Raw genomic sequence first — 22032 nt, forward strand, 5'->3', positions numbered from 1 at the left:
AAGCGAGTCGGTGTGCCTGGGGAGGTGTAAGTTTTTTTAAGTGTGTCTATAAGGTTGTCAGCGTTGTCTGTGTGTGCGTGGATGAGTCTTGTTACACGGTGTTCTGTTGCTGTTTTTGTCTGCGTCGGATCTATAAGGTGGCGGAGGAGTTGCCAGGCCCGCTTGGTGGACAGGTTCCCGACAATGCCGTCGCATATCTGGCCCCAGTTGGACCGGCAGAGCTCCTCAGAATGTTGTTGGATATGGGTTTGCAGCGCGGCCAGCCGCTTTTTAAGTGTCCTGTTTAGCTTATTCCTCTTCCACCGTTCTAAGAGGCTGTGATAGGCCTCCCAGAGGTGGGCCAATCGAGTGTCTAATGTAGGGGTTTCTGTAGGGGTTTCAGTGAGTTTTGTGTTGCATTGGACGTCATCCTGGAGGGATTTCACCCAGGTGTCGATATCGGAAATAGGGATGCCAGAGCGGGCCGCCCGAGTGGTGCGGGGAGAGTCCCAGTTTATGAGTTTGTGTGTCATGTAAGTGTGACGGGGTTGTTTGTATAGGACAGTGACCTGTATAATGTAATGATCGCTGCCTAGTGTGTATCGTGTTCTGGTCCAGGTGACGCCTCGGAGAGAGTGGGTCAGCACCAGGTCCGGGCTGGTGTCCGTGCTGACGCTATTTCCGATCCGAGTGGGCGTCAGGAAGTTGTTGTGTACGGTGAAGTGGAGGTTATGGACGAGCAGCCAGAGCCTGCGACCTCGGTGTGTTGTTGTTTTGTATCCCCAGTCTGTATGTTGACTGTTGAAGTCTCCGCCGACTAACAGGGGGTGCTTTCCTGCCAGCTGGTGCATCGATCGAAGTGTAATTTCCTTGAGATCGACGAGTTTGAGGGCGGTCTCTTGGCACATTTGGTGTCGGCCAATTAGGCACAAACCACGGTTCAATGATTACTTGATTACTTCTCTACACATTTCCATTGAAGCATCCTGAAGGTTGCGTTTGCAAGGCAGCCACCGTGTGATATTTTATTTTACTTATATTTTTGTAGTTGTTTGATTACTGTTTATTTGATTTTTATTATTTAGTGTTTGTATAGTTCCTCTCAAAATCTATCATATCAGGTAGTTGCCAAATGTTTCCTTATGAATGTTCTCCTCTAGCCATTTTGGTATGTTGTTGGGTGTACGTTTCAATCCATCCAGTGTGGCGATTCCTTCTCGGGTATAAGAACCATATTTTGAGGCAAGCACAACGAGAAGGTGCGGAGGAACTCAAGCAGCGATGCAGCGACGTGGGCCAGGCAATTGCGCTGCTCCGGTTGAAGTGCTCCTTCCGTTGTTCCAGCTACAGTTTAAGCGGGCCAGATGCGGAGGCCCGTTCTAGATAAAGGACGAGACCTGCTGAACGGCTCCTGCCAAGGCGCAATCGCTGAAGGGCGCATCTAGGTGTAGGCCCACCGAGGTGCTGTCCGCGCGAGTCGTCATTGGGTCGCAGCCCTCTTGCGCTGCGGCCGGTCATCGGTGTGGTGTCCTTAACATAGGCAGGCGCCGCATGCGGTGGCGCCACCCTGTGGAGGCGACGGTGCCAGCCGCAGAAACCGTGACACTTCCGCTTCCGCTATCCGTGACCACCCTAGCACGCAACGACGACATACCTTTCATATCCCTTGAAGCTGTGAAACGATGTTGACAATTTTTGTAACTCTAGGCGTGCCTAACGATAGGGTGGTACTGTTTTTTTTATCGCGATGTCTGTTTCTGGCCTGAGCGTCGTGTCTGCTTATCGTGTGAAACATGATGTTCGATGTTTTGGTTTTCTCTTTTTTTTGCCCAGCGTCTGTGCGAAAGATAAATGTAAGCTTTGTTTCTTGTTTTCTAGTGCACCTTTCCGGTACTTTCTCGTCCCGAAACAAAAACTAGTCGGGAATGCCACTAACCACCATATTAGCCATAAACAGACTTGAATAAACTTTTCCTTCCCTACTTTTGTATTATGGAGGCTTTTCCATGTATCTGACAGAAGAAAAAGAGCACGGCTTTTGCCCCTACACGTTTATTTTTTTTTCTGAGGAGGATAGTTGATGAAGAAACTCTAACAATATAAAAATAATAAGCCTAGCTTGTTTTAAATACTGCCTCACTAGTAATATTGTGGTGAATTTCTGATTTGGCGTGTGCATTGTAAGGTCCTCAAGGATACGCTGAAATAAAAACTACGCTTTTTGCACTTACGTGTCAGCTCGTCTACTTGAACCAAACGAAAAACGTTAGCGCTTATAATAATGGGTTAGTTTTGAGCCGAAAAATATATCATGGGAGGTCTTCTTTATCCACCTGCGCTGCCTACTAGCAAATGCTACGAATAAGAACAAAGCAGGCTCTCAACAGCCAATGGAGACGTCGTTTTTTTTACTTTATTAGTTGGCACTCTGTTCATAAATACAGAAGCATTTCAGCGTCATACTCATAATATGCTGCCTAGGCGCAGGACCCATGCAGACAATGCACGAGAAAAGTGCGGAGAATCGGAAGGCGAGGTTTCCACAGCGAAAAGACGCAGCCAGTTTCTTTTAGGGAGAGCACCGGTTTAGGTGGATGTGAGCATTATTATGTTAATTCATGCTTTGCTCGTTATCTACTTTTCAATCAGCGAAGCGCAATGCGGAAAGGGTAGCACTGAACTCATGGAAAATTCAATAGTAAGAGATGGCTGGCACGTAAGTAATTATATTATCTTCTTTATATTATTGTTGATTAGCAGCAACATTTTAGCGCAGAATCCCCAGCTAATTAGATGGCTTAGGGAATACAGGCCGTTTGTCCAAGAGCACACGTGCGTACTTGTTTGTCCTACTAAAAAGCCAAATAGTAAGGTCTAAAATTAACGAAATGAACACAATTATCAGTGTGTTTATAACCTCAGAATACGTGAATGAGCACTGCAATACACTGATATGAATAATTAATTTATTTATTTTTATTTATTCTTTATTACTACCCTCAAGGCCCGGAGGCGTTAAAGAGGGGAATGGTACATGATAACAGAGTAAATTATACGGGAAACATAACCTATACAAAATGTAAGTTCCTTATTATACAATGAGAGCTAGTAGGGTGTAGAAATAAAAGTAGAACTACATGTTGAAATAACAGCTAAGGTGAGAACTATTTATGGCACAGTTATGGATACGAGTGCGCGAAAACTAACAGGGTCTTGAATGCAGTCAATTGATCTGGGAAAGCCTTTCCATTCCTTAGAAGTACGCGGTATGGAAGAGTCAAGGTATGTTTTCGTTCGGCACGGCGCAATACCGACTTTGTTGACACTGGTTATGTGTGAAGACGTGTAGGATGATGGGGACATTAAGTGAGGACGTAGCTGTGAAGTGCGATAATAGATATAGTAATACAATTACAGGCGCGAGCGCTTGGGGTGGGAAGCAAGTGGATTGAGTTCGAGTGTGTTTCTTAATTCAGTGATGCTAGTTGTGCGATGATAGTTGGCGGTGATAAATCTAGCGCCGTTATTGCTGACAAGTTCAAGTGCAGTAACGAGAGTTTTAGAAAAAGGATCCTATATTGAAGACGCGTATCCAAGTTTTTTTCTGACTAGTGTTTTGTAATGAAGTAGTTTCAGAGAGAAAGGGGCAGAGAAGTTTTGACGGAGGTAACCTAGCCTGCGGTTAGCTTTGTTAATCGTGATACTTGTGTGTATAGTATAGTTGAGGAATGATGTTATGTTCCCGCTGAGATAGCGGTAGGAAGCAACAGGCTCCAGGATAACATCATTGAGGCAATAGCAGCGGGATGTAGATGAGTTTCCAGTTACGCGCACAACTTAGCACTTGTTAGGATTTAGTTGCATAAGCCAGGTGTCACACCAGTTGCATATGGTGTCAAGGTCAGTTTGAAGGGCATTAGTGTCGTTATCGTTGCAAATTTGACGGAAAATGACGCAGTCATCACCAAATAAAAGAATATTAGAAGAAACACAATCAGGCCAGTGGTGAATACATATTTGGATCATCAGGTGACCGAAAGCAGTGGAAGCCCTGTGGAAGCCCAGAATGGAAAGATTTAGCAGATGATCTGTGACCATTGCATTGAACAAAATGAAGACGGTTAGTTAAGAACTGCTCAAGCTACTTAAGAAAAGTTGTATCTATATTAATTTTGTTTAACTTAAAAAGAAGTAGTTTGTCACATATTTTTTCGAATGCCTTTGAGTAATCAAGCAAAATACAATCGGCCATGGAAGTACGATCCAAAATTAGGTGTAGTTTGGGGTGAATGAGACAAGCTGGGTTTAAGAAGAGGGGGATTTTCGAAAGCTGGGTGTTGGGAAGAAGAATAAGATAAGATTGATTCTAGAAATTACGTATCTTCAGAAGACAGAATATTTTACACATTTTTGAGGGAATGCTGGTTAAGGAGATGGGGCGATAATTGTTAGGCAAAGTGTTATTACCATACTTATGGAGTGGAATGACCTTCCCGCGCAACCAGTAAGCGCAGTTATGGTGGATGTCACGAGACTGCTCAAATACTTTCGAAAGAATAATGTCAAATAGGAGATGGTGTTTTTTTTACATTTTTCTAATTAATGATGTCTGTTCCAGGCGAGAAAGAAAGGTTTAGTGAATCTATTTCCGTAGCAGCACCGCATTACTCGATAATCCTTGGGATTATAGGACGGTATTCGGGGTAGGACGGTGGGAGTGGTAGGTTAGTTATTGGGAAAGCTTTATTAAGAGTGGAGGAACACTCGTCATCTGACATAATAGCACCGGTATCGTTAACAAGGTTGATAATAATTTGAATGGAAGGGTTAGTAATGCACCAAAACTTTAAGAGATTGTAAGTTGACATGGCAGGCAACGTTTCGTGAAGAAATTTAGTTCTAGCTAGAGCTGGTAGCGAGACGTACATACCGTTAGCAGTAGGGTAGGCATTGCAATGCGTGTCACAAGTCTGAGTGGCACGGTATGCCCGCTTTATTCTATTTCGCAGGCGCTTTAAGGGAGCGTAGAACTAAGGAGCGTTGATATTGGAGGAGAGCTTGCGCAAGAGGATTCACTTCTGTACGATTTCGTGAAGTTTAGTTTTCAAAAGTTGCCAGTTATCATCAGCAGGCCGGTTATCGAAATTATTAAAGAATAATTCGAGAAAATTCGATATTTTATTGTTAATTGACTGAAAGTTTGCTATATCGTAATCTAACATAAGTTTAGAACTCGCGTGCTTCCTTGAGATCGTGTTAATATTAAATTGCTGAAGTAGGTGGTCACCTAAACGACGTAAGTACAAAATATTAGACGCAAGTTCAGGGCATGACGTTAGTATTAAATCTGACGTGTTGGCTGTCCCATTTGCAAGCCTGGTTGACTTGCAGGCCAGTTGTGAAAGCGCAAACAATGAGCATGGATTCAAAAAATTTGTTAGATTTTGCAGCTGGGGGATGATCTGCAGGCGCAACTGAAAACCATTGTATGCTTGGGATATGAAAATCACCCATAGAAAGAATGGAGTGTTTGGAAATTGAGTGTTAATAGTGATTAGTAGGTCACGTAACTTACTGAGAACGTCCCTCGCGTGCGAAGGCAAATGAAAACACGCACAAAATATAAATTTGCGATAACCTAGCTCGGCAACTGAACAAATGTTTTCTATTTGAGAGATCACAGCGGTAAGCAGCGACAATACATGCTTCTTTATGGCTAGCAGTACGCCGCCGCCAACGCGCAACATGAGATCGCATTGATAAATTGCAAATTGTGAGACGCTCGAGAAAGCATCACGATCATTAATGTTTGGATGCAGCCAGGTTTCAGTTGCGGCAATGATATCAGCGTCACATGAATCAAGAGTTCAAAGTGTCGACGTGTTTAGGAAGGCTGCGCGAGTCGCAGGTTTGAAAGGCCAAGCCTGGAGCACCGACCTAACTGTGTCATAACGGAACATCACGTTCCCTCGCTTATTTCTATGGGGAAGTGTCACGTAGCAATCTGTGTGCTGTCGAACTACCAACAGCACCGTTTAGTTCACGAGTAGTGACTGACAGTTCAACTTCCGTAATACTGTTAGTCGCTGGGTCGTACGCAAAGAATGACAGAATGACAGCAAAAATACAAAAAATTGACAGCTCGTTCAAAACAAAATTGATGTTTAGCTTACCTAGAATACAGTTGATCTATATTACGGTTATCGCAATTCGGATCTCATGGTTCCATGTGCCTGGGTAAGAAGAGAACTCATACATGTTTTCATGCCTTTGAACGGTGCTTTTAAATATTACGATATCGTTCGAAATATACTTTCAGGTGTCAGTTCAATTTTTACGATGTTCCTTCTTGTCTTTGCGTCTCGTTGTCTCTGTGTTGCACGTTGGATTGCCATTCGTTTAATATTTTTTTCTTCGATCTTGTTCCCAAAGCTATATTAGCGTGCTTAAACCTGGTATCTTTACTCGATAGTAGGCTCAAATTTTGTTTGTGCTCCAATGCCTAATTTTAGTCAGGATATTACAGGCTCGATTGCGCAACATTTGGACGACACACACAGAAGAGAAACACACACCACAGAGCGCTTATAGAGCCTCTAATATGCTATACCAACATGCCCAGTCCTCAACCTTGGCAAGTTTCGTCTCCACTTCAATGGGCCCTTTTAATTGTCTTAGCGTTCTGTGGTGTGTGTTTTTTTCCTCTGTGTGTCGTCCAAATGTTGCGCAATCGAGCCTATAATATGCTATACCAACACGCCCAGTCCTCAACCTTGGCAAGTTTAGTCAGGACCTATGAAATATTGAAATTGTTTACTTAAGGGCTTAGCAGTAGTGTAGTGGCGAAAAAAGTTGAACACATTGAAATCGAAATTTGCAGAAAATGTTAAGGACGGTTGAATATGAATAGACGACGAATTCCTAAAATGGTACTATTTGAACCTGCTGCTAGGAATATAAATTGTGCCTAGCGATGACGCACACACCATACCAGAAAAAAAAACATGAACTGGAAAGAAGGGACGCGTCGTTAGCTTCACCGATGTCATTCCCGTCATCCCACTTCGTTTCATCAGTGCGAGTAGCACCATGCTGTCAAGATAAGGAGTGTGGGAGAGGCTGTGCAGCACATAGGCCCCATCAACGGTAATTTCTGTCTACGCTCCATTTCTGACCCTCATTGCGTATAGCCATTCTCACACCACAAATATTTAGCGGTGCACTTGACTACGATTGCGGTGTTTTCGATATCTAAAGGAAATATCAGAGTCATGCTGCCGCAGACTTCCTGCTTGTATTCTAGATAACATCATGCCGTTCGAACAAAAGATGACGTAAAGTGCTTCGCCTTACTCCTGTACGGGCCTTCGTGCTCAAACCAAACCAAAGAACCAAAGTTTCCAACAGTGCCTGCGGTGTATTGCTGAAATAATTATCTTTTTCAACCTGTAACATGCGCTGTTGTGCAGCCTTCCATATTGTTTGTTATAGTACGTTAGACTACTGCATTAGTGAACAAGTGACCACGAGTGTAAGAGCTTCAACCATAGCAGACGGACACCGCCTCGGCCTTGCGACCTTCTACTATGTATCCTTTAAGGACTTGTTGGTTTAGATATTCACAAACCTTGACAGCATGCATCCTTAGGACACACAATCTGTCTTTAGGTATACGTGGCAAGCAATAATTTATCAAGAAATATTTCACGTAATCTTTTATATTGCTTGCAGGTTCACGTGCAGTTATAATGAAAAGGCGTCTGAGTATATAAGCCTGGTCTGCTGTTACTTGCACTCACTTCTTGGCCAGGTGGTTTCTAACGCCAAAGATATTAACACTACGCCCTTCTGTTTTGCGAAATGTCAAAGTGACCGTGAATATTAAAGTTCACCTTTACGGAGCCCATAAGTATGTCTTAACAAGGGTGCAATTGTAAAATATTGATAAAGTCACAATCCCAATGCGGATAAGAGGAGCGCAACTATAAGTTCTCTAGTAACAGGACACCGCATAACGACATACTTTTTAATTAGACTAATGGCGACCTGTTCTGTGGCCCTGTCGCTGTGCGTTGACAATAAGAGATAAATTACAAAAGAGAAACAACTCAAACGTGGTTAGTACTCTACTAGTTTCTTTCTGTCCGCAAGGAGGATTGTGAAAACATAACCAAAATAAGTGAAAACTCGCACCTGTTTTCTAATTTTTCCTAACAGTATTCGAATTTTAAATACCAGTCTCATAGTTAGTGCGATTGAATTCGTATGCTATTTGGGAATCTGATATTCTAAATTGTCGAAGATTCATTTCTTGAGAATATACAAGGCACATAGGCAGTTATTGGAGTCTAAAAGGCGAGGAAATGACAGAAGTGGGGAATGTTTCAAACAATTCTGCCGCATTCGATCAGTCGCTCTTGGCTAGGGACACCGGATTCTGAGCAAACACCCAGTGCGGATACATTGTGCTGAATAATTTTGCCTTTCACAATTGATGCCTCACTTTTAGCCAACCTCTATGTGAGTTTGTTTCCTGAATTTAGGCAGAGCAACTTATCACTTAACCATACACATCGTGTTCTTGTCCAGTTTAAACTATTTAAAGAAATATAGTATGACATCTTTCACCTTTCACGAACCCAACACTATTCGTGCATCAGGTGCAAGCTGTTCCTTTCTCTCTTTACTCTTATTTTCATGGTGCACAATATAACAATAGAGAGCTGTTTTTCACTTACAAGCTCTTACTTACAGGGGTTTATTTGCTAACAGGATTACATACATTCAATAGTGCCTGTGAAGAAGTAACGCAAGTCGGGTCACGAAGCCCCTTCTTTTCTGAGGCTTTATCAAAACATTATATCGCATTTTTCGGTCTTAACAAAATCTATTTTCAACTCATAATTTGGAAGTTTCATTTAAAGAATATTTTTATCAAATTTTATTCAGCAACTGAAATATTCGACGGTCCCTATAAAATATTTAATGGGGTATTGTGTTGGGTTGGTCTGTATTTACTGAACTTGAATAAAGCACCACGTAATATAGGACCCCGACGAGACAAGACTAACAGTATATGTTCTTTTCACAGCACTATTTTTTTAACACTGTATTTTTCAAGTTCTACATGTTAAGCTTTCCCGCGCAAGTAAAGTTGAATGAAAATGTCAACTGTGTTGATCATGTCATCAGGGACTTTTTGATTACTTGTTGTCTTTTTCACCATTGCAGTTTTTTGCACGTCGCCTACGATTCGTGATGTTGAAGAGGACCTACAATGTCACTGGGGGGCTCAACAACTCCATGTGTATCATGGTTCCATTTCCGCCCAAGATAGATAGGACGCGACATGCGCTGAATGCGACGTTCACTTATCGCAACTTGAGCTCCACGTTTAAGCTGCATCCTGAAAATACTGCAGACAACACTTCTTATTGGTAAGAGAATACAAAAATTTCTCAGGACTCAATGCTTCTACTAAAAGAGGACGTGAGATCTTTGCCAAAACTCTCATTATTCTTCTCCACACATACGCGTTCACTTCTAGCATATTAGTACATTTACCTAGACGGTACATCATTTAATTCGACGAACAGCTGCCCATCCGAGTTGCAGTTTGTAAACAGAAGCAGTAGAAGGCACCGAGATTATAGAATTGAATGTGCTGGCGTAAAAAAAGAAATAAAGCTTTGGCACTTTTGCTTATAGTTCTTCACTTTCATCGCCTACATTTCCCCTACAAGATATCGGTGCATTGCGCCGATAGTTAGCCAGTTTCCTCGACAAGCCCTCCTAAATTCATGGCCTGATTAACGACATCAAATCATCCGGCCACGCAGTTCGACAATAATGATGATGATGATAATGATGACGATGTTTAGCCATGGAGTCGAGCGTACTAGGGGCCCGAGCAAAAAATTCTACGGCCGGAGGTAGAGTGAAAGAAACTTTTATTCAGAGTTCACAGGTAGACTGGAAAAGAAGGAAGTGAAATTCCGAATACTACACGAACGAGGAGACACCATAACTGAAACAACAATGAAAAATATGTTAATGAAGGAGGTATGAAAGTCATCATCATCATCATCATCATCAGCCTAGTTACGCCCACTTCAGGGCAAAGGCCTCTCCCATACTTCTCCAACTACCCCGGTCATGTACTAATTGTGGCCATGTTGTCCCTGCAAACGTCTTAATGTCATCCGCCCACCTAACTTTCTGCCGCGCCCTGCTACGCATCCCTTCCCTTGGAATCCAGTCCGTAACCCTTAGTGACCATCGGTTATCTTCCCTCCTCATTACATGTCCGGCCCATGCCCATTTCTTTTTCTTGATTTCAACTAAGATGTCGTTTACCCGCGTTTGTTGCCTCACCCAATCTGCTCTTTTCTTATCCCTTAACGTTACACCCATCATTCTTCTTTCCATAGCTCGTTGTGTCGTCCTCAATTTCAGCAGCACCCTTTTCGTAAGCCTCCAGGTTTCTGCCCCATATGTGAGTACTGGTAACACACAGCTGTTATACACTTTCCTTTTGACGAATAGCGGCAACCTACTGTTCATGATTTGAGAATGCCTGCCAAACGCACCCCAGCCCATTCTTATTCTTCTGGTTATTTCAGTCTCATGATCCGGATCCGTGGTCACTACCTGTCCTAAGTAGATGTATTCCCTTACCACTTCCAGTGCCTCGCTACCTATTGTAAACTGCTGTTCTCTTCCGAGACTGTTAAACAATACTTTAGTTTTCTGCAGATTAACTTTCAGACCCACCCTTCTGCTTTGCCTCTCCAGGTCAGTGAGCATGCATTGCAATTGGTCTCCTGAGTTACTAAGCAAGGCAATATCATCAGCGAATCGCAAGTTGCTAAGGTATTCTCCATCAACTTTTATCCCCAATTCTTCCCACTCCAGGCCTCTGAATACCTCCTGTAAACATGCTATGAATAGCATTGGAGATATCGTATCTCCCTGTCTGACGCCTTTCTTTATAGGGATTTTGTTGCTTTCTTTGTGGAGGACTACGGTGGCTGTGGAGCCGCTATAGATATCTTCCAGTATCTTTACATATGGCTCATCTACACCCTGATTGCGTAATGCCTCCATGACTGCTGAGGTTTCGACTGAATCAAACGCTTTCTCGTAATCAATGAAAGCTATATATAAGGGTTGGTTATATTCTGCACATTTCTTTATCACTTGATTGATAGTGTGAATATGGTCTATTGTTGAGTAGCCTTTACGATATCCTGCCTGGTCATTTGGTTGACAGAAGTCTAAGGCGTTCCTGATCCTATTTGCGATTACCTTAGTAAATACTTTGTAGGCGACGGACAGTAAGCTGATCGGTCTATAGTTTTTCAAGTCTTTGGCGTCCCCTTTCTTATGGATTAGGATTATGTTAGCGTTCTTCCAAGACTCCGGTACGCTCGAGGTTATGAGGCATTGCCTATACAGGGTGGCCAGTTTCTCTAGAACAATCTGACCACCATCTTTCAACAGATCTGCTGTTACCTGATCCTCCCCAGCTGCCTTCCCCCTTTGCATAGCTCCCAAGGCTTTCTTTACTTCTTCCGGCGTTACCTGTGGGATTTCGAATTCCTCTAGGTTATTCTCTCTTCCACTATCGTCGTGGGTGCCAGTGGTACTGTATAAATCTCTATAGAACTCCTCAGCCACTTGAACTATCTCATCCATATTAGTAACGATATTGCCGGCTTTGTCTCTTAACGCACACATCTGATTCTTGCCTATTCCTAGTTTCTTCTTCAGGGTTTTTAGGCTTCCTCCGTTCCTGAGAGCCTGTTCAATTCTATCCATATTATAGTTTCTGATGTCTGCTGTCTTACGCTTGTTGATTAACTTGGAAAGTTCTGCCAGTTCTATTCTAGCTGTAGGGTTAGAGGCTTTCATACATTGGCGTTTCTTGATCAGATCTTTCGTCTCCCGCGATAGCGCACTGGTTTCCTGTCTAACGGCGTTACCACCGACTTCTATTGCGCACTCCTTAATGATGCCCATGAGATTGTCGTTCATTGCTTCAACACTAAGGTCCTCTTCCTGAGTTAAAGCCGAATACCTGTTCTGTAGCTTGATCCGGAATTCCTCTAGTTTCCCTCTTACCACTAACTCATTGATTGGCTTCTTGTGTACCAGTTTCTTCCGTTCCCTCCTCAAGTCTAGGCTAATTCGAGTTCTTGCCATCCTATGGTCACTGCAGCGTACCTTGCCGAGCACGTCTACATCTTGTATGATGCCAGGGTTCGCGCAGAGTATGAAGTCTATTTCATTTCTAGTCTCACCATTCGGGCTCCTCCACGTCCACTTTCGACTAACCCGCTTGCGGAAAAAGGTGTTCATTATCCGCATATTATTCTGTTCTGCAAACTCTACTAATAATTCTCCTCTGCTATTCCTAGAGCCTATGCCATATTCCCCCACTGACTTGTCTCCAGCCTGCTTCTTGCATACCCTGGCATTGAAGTCGCCCATCAGTATAGTGTATTTTGTTTTGACTTTACCCATCGTCGATTCCACGTCTTCATAAAAGCTTTCGATTTCCTGGTCATCATGACTGCATGCGGGGGCATAGACTTGTACCACCTTCAATTTGTACCTCTTATTAGGTTTCACAACAAGACCTGCCACCTTCTCGTTAATGCTATAGAATTCCTGTATGTTACCAGCTATTTCCTTATTAATCAGGAAAGTACTCGTAACTTAAGTTTTTAGAAAATTACCTCAGTTAAAAAAATAAACTGATGAGTGAAAAATAGCAAGGTGAAAGTATCCAAACGTCAGGACGGAATTTGTTCAGCGTCACTTAAGATATAAAATTGTGCAAAACATTCATTTCTCTGTCATACAATGTGGCGTTGAAATTGCAAATGATGTACTACAAGAATTGTCCTGCGAAGTATAACCTGAATCAGAAAAAAAATTGGCAGCAAATTCATTCATTGTAATCGTTTGGCGACTCTTATGTGATTGACTGTAATCTTGTGATGTGAGCGCAATTGGGGACGGTTTGTTTTTATGATGATTACATGAAAACAGGTACATACCCAGAGACACATGTCATGTCAGCCAAGTTTGCGTGAGAGAGGTTCATTGTCGTGCATATCCACTGATCTATGTTGGCGCTAAACGAATTATTGGGCAGGAACCCACAGCGATTGTCATTGTTCCTCTGCACAGGTGGCATATGGCATGAGAAATAGGCTTAAAAGTTTATTGTTTGTACTAGATAACTAGAAAATGTTCAGGTCGCAGTAAAATTATTATTAAATATGAGAGCCACACCCACTGACCCAAGTTGATGGGTAATATATAGGTACCTAGTGCCTCCTGTAGTTCCAACGACTAACTTTGAACGTGATTCCTTCAGCATAGAAACCCAACGCGGTTACCATTTCGCAATGGAAAGCCCAGTAAATAAAGTTGACGTGAAAGGGGTTAGGTGCATGCGCATGCTTATATACAGCATTACCGCAATTCGCGTTACGTTCTGTAAAAAGCTTGCAATCGAATTAAAATCTCACTCTTACTATGGCGAGCCTCAACACAAATTTGTAAGATGTGGTCTGATGTTGGTGAGCGTGATTGCGAATTACACTGGACAAGTATGACGGTTAGAAGTATTACGTCTTAGTTAAGGCGGTTGACCGTGATTATGCTGACTACGAGTTTGCTTTGATCCTCAGCTAGTGACCTATATCGGCATTTAGTGAATTAGTTGCTCCTTTTTCTTAATTGTTGTTCCTGGCAAAGCCAACTAGGCGCGGAGGAAGACCATGGAAACGAGCCCAACAACTATCTCGGCTCGCCGAAGCATTGCAAGCACGGTGAAACCCCTGCAAGACAAGGTGTGCGGACCGTCTATGCACTCAGCCGCGCAGGCCGCTCTGCGCTGCCACGGCAATGCCAGAAGTCTAGACGCACGCTCACCCATTCCACATAGCGCGCGCTCGATTGCGGTACCAGGCCCTTACCTTGCCTCCACCATCCCTTCTGCCTTGTAAACACTGATGATGTGAGTTAGAATGCATCGCGCAGAACACGATTGCGTGCATCAATCATTCTGCTATCGTCTTTCACCTCTCACCCTCGTAGCCACAGCATATGGTGTGCGATGGAAGCTTAACGCACTTGAACTTTTACGGAACATCCTGGTGACGTAGAAACCTCGCCTACGGTGCCTGGATGGTTATTTAGAAATAACGGCTGCGCTCTGCCAATTAGAACAAGAGGCATATCTGCAGCGTAGCGTACAATTAAGCTGCAATTATTCGGCAGCGCTAATTACGGCGCTTCTTTAGCAGTCGCTGTTTTCCAGATTGCTACTCAGGGCACAGAAACATACTTTCTGCTCACAGACGCGTGAAGGAGGCAGCTGCAATATAGATTTCTGAAGGCTGGCGAAAGGTATTACATATACATTTTCAAACTGTCTGAAAAAAAGCTGTAAGGTACGCTGACGTTTAAACTGAAACTGACGTTTTCTTTATCGTTTCAGGCCCATTGCAATATTTCAGTTACATTTCTATGCGCGTAAACTCAAAGGAGGAGCAAGCTTACGAAAGACAGGTTTGGACTTTGTGAATCCAACGACTGTGATGCGTAAGTACACGCAAAAATACTATGAGTATGTGGTAAATTGATTTGCAAATAGAATTTTAAATTACTAAATAAATAGTCTTACCACCGTGGTGATGACTTGATGAATAGATTCATACTTCTACCAGTTCCCGAAATCTATTGATGCGGCTGCGCATTGCTAACCTTAGTTTCACTGCAGATGTGTACACTCATCTTGTGGAACTATATATATATATATATATATATATAAATTCAGCCGGTCTGTATTCGTTCATAGGTTACTTACAGAAATAGTGGCAGAATGGGACGTTTCAGCCAGATAACCGGCCTTTGTAAGAGTGTGTATATGATGTTTCTGTGCAGAATGTTTGTAGCCTGGTATATCTTCTATTTGTATTTTTTCCTACATTCCCTTCTTACCTTTTCGAATAATATTTTTCATAATTTTGCACTTTTCGAACTGTAGCAAGCGGTTTCTTTCCGCTTTACAATAGCAAACCTGACTGACAACGTGCGTTGTCTCCACCCACAGCTAAAACTGGCAAAGCAAGAAGCTCATGTAGGCTACTCTACACAAACCCTGATTAATTGCGGTCCTTCAGCCGAAAGTTCGAGTAAAGAAACGCCGCAATGAACCATGATATATATATATATATATATATATATATATATATATATATATATATATATATATATATGTATATATATATATATATATATATATATATATATATATATAATATTATATAATATATATAATAATATTAGCTTAGCTAGAGATATGTAGGCGCCCGGAGTGGATCAAATGTAATGGGCGTCTCTAACAGTTGAAGTTTATTCAACTAACACACGCAGATTACACGGTCACTTTTGCGGTAAACGATTTTAACTTGCGTCGGTACGCAGTGTTCGGGGAGCATTTCGTGAAGAGCGGGAACGCAGTTTTCGGAATTTTCACACTAGCTCAAGTGCGACTGAAATCTAGAGCAGGCGGTGCCCTGCATTTTGTACAAAGCCCTTTACGATGTCAGGGATAGTTGTGTATTTCTAAACACTTGCTTTCGGCGCACGAAGCTTTATTGACATTCAGCCTGAACGCATCTATGCCAACTCTAGACACCAAGTTCTCTCTATTTTTTTTCCTACTGGCTGAAATTTTAAGACTTGCACTACCTCCTTTATCACACCACGAAAACCCCCGGATGCATGTCAAAAAGTGAATTGACCCGGAGAAGAATTGCTCGCAATAAAACTGCAATAAATGATGAACTATTACCAGTTACATAAATATTGCTAACGTTCTGAAATCCGACACATATATGTTCTTGCCTGTGTAGGCACCACTGTTATGTTTATGTTTAACATGCAGCGTAGACGAATTGCACAAACCTATACTTGAATATATATATATATGTTTAATGGTCATCAATGTTAACAGATGGATGGAATTTCCGTCGCTAACGGCGCAGCGTCATTGTCAGGCTTGCTGTTGTGTTTAGATGAAACTCCCTGAATTCAAAAATGGGTCACTGAATGTCCAATTTCTTCATGAACATCTTGGGGCAAATGTGCCTCAAGAAAATCAAACTGAAGTTGTCCACATATAAAAAGTGTCTTAACGGTTAGAGCCAGAAAGTTACTCACGAAAATTTTATTTATTATGCGTTTAATGATGCTTTTTTTCTGGATTAAAATCATGTTCGCCAAAGTAAATAAACCTTCCGTTGAAGCATATTTGATGTGGTTGCTACAGGTGCGTATTGAAATTATTCTTCCTTTTAAGTTTGAGGACCATGTATGTATTTATCTTTGAATGATGGCACACAAAACGAGAAGCTTGTCCATGTAGCTTTATGTTACAATAATTCACTGTATAACTGATGTCATATCAGAATCAATGGCAACCCCCATCGCGTTATCTAATTAGAGAATATAAAGATTTTCAAGGAGTGGCATGGTATAATTTGTCATAACTTAGCGCAATGACGTTTTTAATTGTCCTGGTTGTTTCATTGTGCATCGCCAAGCTAACAGCCGTAAAAACCCGTAAAATATTTTATCAACTCCCGTGGCGGCACCCTTTTACAGGATATAAACTATTCAGACGATCCAGGCGCTTTGGCGCTTTCATGCTGCCCCGCTTCAATGGGGAATGCACGAAGCCAGCACGAAGGTTTCTAAAATCTTCAGAACCGTAGGGTTCGTAATGCTGCAACAGCAACCGAGTGAAGAGGATGCACTGTCAGGCATTTTTTTATCAGCTCAACAGTGCAGCCTGGACACATTTCTGCCTTCCGCTTTTGGCATAGGCTTTGTGAATGCACAGGTCTTAGCAGTAGGGATAGTAAAGGTCAAGCCAACGTGTTCTAATAATGAACGCCGACTAACACCAGTTGTTTGCCTTTAGTCTTAGTTAATGCGCCATTGAGGTATGACGCTTGCAAAGCTTTTGGCGGCACTCCTGATCCTGCCAGCGTTATGAGACACCCGGCAGCTGTCTGGGCGATGTTTCTTTCCCGAAGCTTCTGACTTGCGTGCTGAGTCACGACGCGTCATCCTGGCAGATTTGCGCATTACTTGAACGCCGCCCGAGGGCGTCCATCAATACGGTACACCTTGCTATAGCTGTCAGTGGGTCACTGGAATTTATACTGGATGCTCTCCAGCAATGACGACTGCGATTGGTCAATATAATCCTAGAGACCACGCCCGTAATCTCTATAGGGCCCACTTTCGATGTGCCAACCTTCGCTTCCCCCCCCTCCTCAAGTAGCCAAGGACCGAGGAGAGACACATCTCTACTAATTAGAAAACTGGAACGCACCATCTAGAAATGGAGGAATAACGAATTGCATTAATTTGAAATAGACGAAACAGGTTAAACGATTGAGAAATGACCCACTAATCGCAACTCCTAATAAAGTTTAATTGTTTTTGCACAAAAGCAATAAATAATAAGTACGCTCCATATACAAAGAAGCTAAATTATAATAAAATATAATTATGGATTTAAAACAACAGGTACGCAAAGCTCCTACCATCTGCTGAGATGTCTGCATCGTATAATGGTACTACTAATCGTGCTATTAACACTTGCAAATACAAGTCTGCATTACAGCACTTCTTTGTTTGTTTTCCATGAGTTCGCCCACTAGCCTGCTGACGTGAAAGAAACAACCCGCAAAAATACGTAGGTGATTCTTTATACTGATATCTTACCTACGCCTAGTGTTATTTTGTACGATCAACACTACCAAAAATCTCAAATTGATTTCCTGCTCTTGATAAAGTGCTCCCTGTTAGTTTTGCGAAAGTGAAAACTAAGATACCACCTCCAACGCGTATGCAGGAGACTGCAAGTAGTGTTTGACTTAAATGAAACTGGTATTTTTCCGACACAGGTGAATACGGATATGCTCTTTCCCCACCATTTTGGCGTATCATGTACTGCAACAGCCGCTGTGCCGTTGTTGACGTCCGCCAGTTGACGTTCATCACGACTTGTAAGTTCCCAAAGGACGCCGCAAAGTTGCCCGTTTCTTCAGAAAATCAAATCTTGTAACATATCTCGCACGGTTTACCTTCATTCGGCGAAAACAATTGTCGTTTGAATTCATGTAAATTTCTCCCTCAATTGTTATGCTTGCTGGAATGTCTGACGGTATTTTTACGTTTATTTCATTATATACATGCCCTTAGGAGAGCGCTCGCAAGAACTGTATCATGTGAGAGGCCAAATATATTTCGTGGATCAAATTGCAAAATATTATTACCTTCAGTGAGAGCGTCGCAATTCAGTAACACCAAATTAACAGGTTTCTACAGCAAGCTTCGGCCTTCGAAGGCTCGCAATACTGATGCTACTTTCTAAATTCATTTACATGAGGTGTAGTTTATTGAAATAACACGCTCTGTGCTAGAGAAGGGACCCAAATAGTATTTTGGCCCAGCTGATATTCTTGTTACAAAGTGATCAAAAGGTTTTCGACAGCAGTAATCAATTTGAAGCATGAATCAATTTTCAGTAGGCTATACCTTCCTTTTCAAGACTCTTTACGAGTAAGTGATACAAATTCGGCCGAAACCTTGTGCTGCACTCGTCATGGTACCTGAACCTAGGTATGTTGCATTCAAAAATCATAAAGAAAAACATGTAAACAAGTGCTTCTTTGAAACGCCAGAAAAGCAACTTGCCGCAGGTGGGGAACGATCCCACCTGTGGGTATATTGACCGGTAGCCTTCGCCCAAAAAGATGACGTTCTCGTGACGCATGTGGCAGAAAGGATGTTCCACATCCGCCGCCAAAATTTGTGAGTGGTGGCGCTGGCTAACACTCTCAGGGTTCTACTAGGATTCATAAATACTCAAGTGGTTGGGTAAACGGTGCCGCGGTAGCTCAGATGGTAGAGCGACGCACGTGAAATGCGAAGGTTGTGAGATCGTTCCCCACCTGGGGGAAGTTGTGTTTTCATCGACTTTCATTTCCATTAATTTATCGTTTCTTTATACATTTATTAAGCGCAAGTAATTTTCCCGATGTTGTCCTTAGTGTCAGTGTTTGTTGGCTTCTTATGATATACCTCGGCGCAGCCATTTAGTTGAAACCTAAGCGGCCAAAAAGGAACTGTTGCTTCGTGTTAAAATTGGGCGGCCGAATTAAAAAAAATATTCTTTAATACGAAAATGGCTATTTGGCCGAAATAGTACAATGGCGACAGTGCAAAGTAATATTAGAATAACTATAAATTCATCGGCAACCAAGCGTCTTGCATGTTTCTAAGGGAAATGGCAAGTTCCCTCGAGAGTGACCGATTTGGTATCGCAGTACAAATGCAGGTGCTGCAATTCTGGACACCACGAAACTGTACCATTTTCATACTATTTAAACAGGGAAGGCTCCATTTGTTAACGCATGTTAAGAAACCCAATTCAGGAGAATGGAGACAAAACAGCAACAGTGGGATGATTATGTGATCGAATCCGCCACATCGTTTACAAGGATCAGTAACCAAAACACCCTGGTTCTTTCGCAAGTGCCTTGTCGTTTATTTTCTATCGCCGCTTTTACGATGCTCAGATTTTTAGTTGGCTTTGAGTGTTTCCTGTTCACGCTTTTCTAAATGGTGACTGTTGATATAACCTATTATCACACGGACGGCGTTGGCTTCACGTCACATCAGCTTTCGGCGGTATACCTGCTAGCTTGTTTTCAGGAAATCGATTTTAATTCTTGCCATGCGGCTTAACCTTACATTGTATATCTGTTGCTACTAAGCAGTAGGCGGCTAAAGCACTGGCGTGCAAATTCTCCAGCGCGCATTCAATGTTCCACTGTAGAAAACTTTGGAGCATAACTAATTAAACTGGCCAATTCGATTGCCTTTTTCGTTGGTTTGTTTTTTGCAGTTGCAGGTCAGAAGCGCTCCCCCCGCAAGCGACAATGTGAACTGTGGATCAGCGTAAATGTTCGGGAAACCAAGCAAGAAAATGACAACGAAAGGAAACAAATCATTTGCGAAGAATTCTTCAAAAGATGGTGCGACACCACAAATCTACAAGACATATACAATCCGGAGATGTGTGCCCGACAGATTCAGATATCCGGCTCATAGCATCTGTTTTTTAAAGCTGACCAATAGCAATACACTTCACCTGAAATATCGCCACCACATCCAGAAAAAAGTGAATATAAAATAAATGAGGGCAAACGAGCGATTTCGTCTTGCCTCACGTGGGTAATGAAAGCCAACGAGTTGTCCTTTAGAGTATGCCCCCCATCACGAGACCGCAACGCTGTAACATTAGACTGCTATATGTTTTGTGTTAATCAGAGGATATATTAGCAATCGCATGCGAAAGATATGTGTCCTTGGCATCTCAGGGGGGATATCCAGTGGATGCAGAAATCGCCCGCATCAGAAAAGGCAATATCGGTGAAGGTGATTAAAAATATATTGTTTTACGTTTTCATCTTTAATTTTATGGCACCTGTGAAAACTGCGAAATTGAAGCCCTGAACTTGTGCACTCGTGTATACTAAGGACGCATTTTAAAACTTACTCAAGCAAAATTAGCAAAGAGTGCATAGGCGTTCTAGGCATTATTTTTAGGAAGTTCTCGAAAGCGGCATTCTGAAAACTGCGAGCGACAGTTACATTCTATTTTTCGGTGATTATGTGTAAGGATTTACCAAAAATGCCCTTAGGTTTGATGCTTAGAGACGGTCTAAGGTGGCACGACAAAAAAAAAAATAATAACAACGGGCTCAGCCCGACGTGTTTGAGCGAAAGCCAGGCACCATCTGAACCGGTTTAATAGAAGCTGGAGCAACACGCCTGGCCCGCTCGGTCACACGTAGAGTCAACGGTACCAGAAAACTCAACAGTATTTATTGCGGTAAATTAGTTAGTTGTGCACCACGAGGCCGAATTTGCCTTCCATGGCAATTTTAGCGGCGCATTTTCGAATTATAATTTATGCCCATCATCTTCCGCTACGGAGACCCAGGTTTGAGAGCCGCCCACCACCATTGAAGACACTGTACACGTAGGACACATGTACTGGAAGCTGCTCTAACAATTATTGCTTGGAACGTTTGGCGTCGAGCCATTGGGTAGGCCGGTGAAAAGTGTGATGTGATAGTTGGCGACGCCGCATGGTTTGACAGCGCGCTGATCAGTTGACATTTTCCGCTCACATGACATCTGACATTGCGTAGTACGCCCGCACCCCATAGAGCGGTGTCCGTTAGATGATACCTAGTTTGGGCCTGTTGTTCCTATAAGGTGACTAGGTTTGACATGTATGTTAGCAACCATAGTTCTGTTACACAGCCTTAACTTGATTGCTCTTTGTATCTCCATAACGCCACCAGTGCTTAAGGGCATCGTGTGTTCTAGCGGCCCTTGGCCACAATTCCGATTTCTGTCAGATGGAGGAGACGAATCAATCACCTCGCTCTCAGATGAGTCAGCATCCAGAAACAAGTTCTGATTGTTTTTTTTTTGTTGTAGGACACAGCGCTGCTCATTTACCTACTAATATTTATCACAGAGATCACCCGCTCAAACAATAGTAGAAAATGTACATGACGATAATAAACAGCACCAAGTAGCAAAGAATACCGTTTATTGTTATAACCATACTGATAGGGTATTAGTATTTATTCGCGAAAGTCAAAATGTCGTCACCGTCACTGCAACCATCATCGCACAGTCGTCGTTATCGATTTGTTTCATACCGTCGTCGGAATGTCATCGTGGAAGTGCCATCGTCACAATCTCAGTTTCGCATCCGACTCCCATCACGTCGTTGTTCCCAAACCGCTGTCGTCATGCTATCGTCGCCAAGTTGGCGTTTCACCATCGTTATCGCGTCAGTATTGTCATCCCATTGCCAGCGCGTTGCATCACACCACCTTGGTCGATGCATCGACGTCATTCCTTGTTTGTCAT

General features: G+C 42.6%; 1 protein-coding gene across 1 annotated transcript; it reads left to right on the forward strand.

The window, feature by feature from the left end:
- Positions 1-2435: 2435 nt before the first annotated feature.
- Positions 2436-20224, forward strand: LOC142563691 (uncharacterized). Its single transcript, XM_075674287.1, has 5 exons — positions 2436-2695; positions 9211-9416; positions 14495-14598; positions 17979-18080; positions 19985-20224. The coding sequence occupies exons 1-5, from the start codon at positions 2588-2590 to the stop codon at positions 20188-20190; spliced, it is 726 nt and encodes a 241-aa protein (XP_075530402.1). The 5' UTR covers positions 2436-2587; the 3' UTR covers positions 20191-20224.
- The last annotated feature ends 1808 nt before the right edge of the window (positions 20225-22032 follow it).

This window comes from Dermacentor variabilis, chromosome 11 (assembly GCF_050947875.1).
Source record: "Dermacentor variabilis isolate Ectoservices chromosome 11, ASM5094787v1, whole genome shotgun sequence".
Taxonomy (NCBI): Eukaryota; Metazoa; Arthropoda; class Arachnida; order Ixodida; family Ixodidae; genus Dermacentor; species Dermacentor variabilis.

Coding starts and splice junctions, on each gene's coding strand:
- LOC142563691 (XM_075674287.1), top strand. CDS start 2,588: ATGTTAATTCATGCTTTGCTCGTTATCTACTTTTCAATCAGCGAAGCG. Junction 2,696..9,210: donor TAGTAAGAGATGGCTGGCAC/GTAAGTAATTAT, acceptor TCACCATTGCAG/TTTTTTGCACGTCGCCTACG. Junction 18,081..19,984: donor GTTGACGTTCATCACGACTT/GTAAGTTCCCAA, acceptor TGTTTTTTGCAG/TTGCAGGTCAGAAGCGCTCC.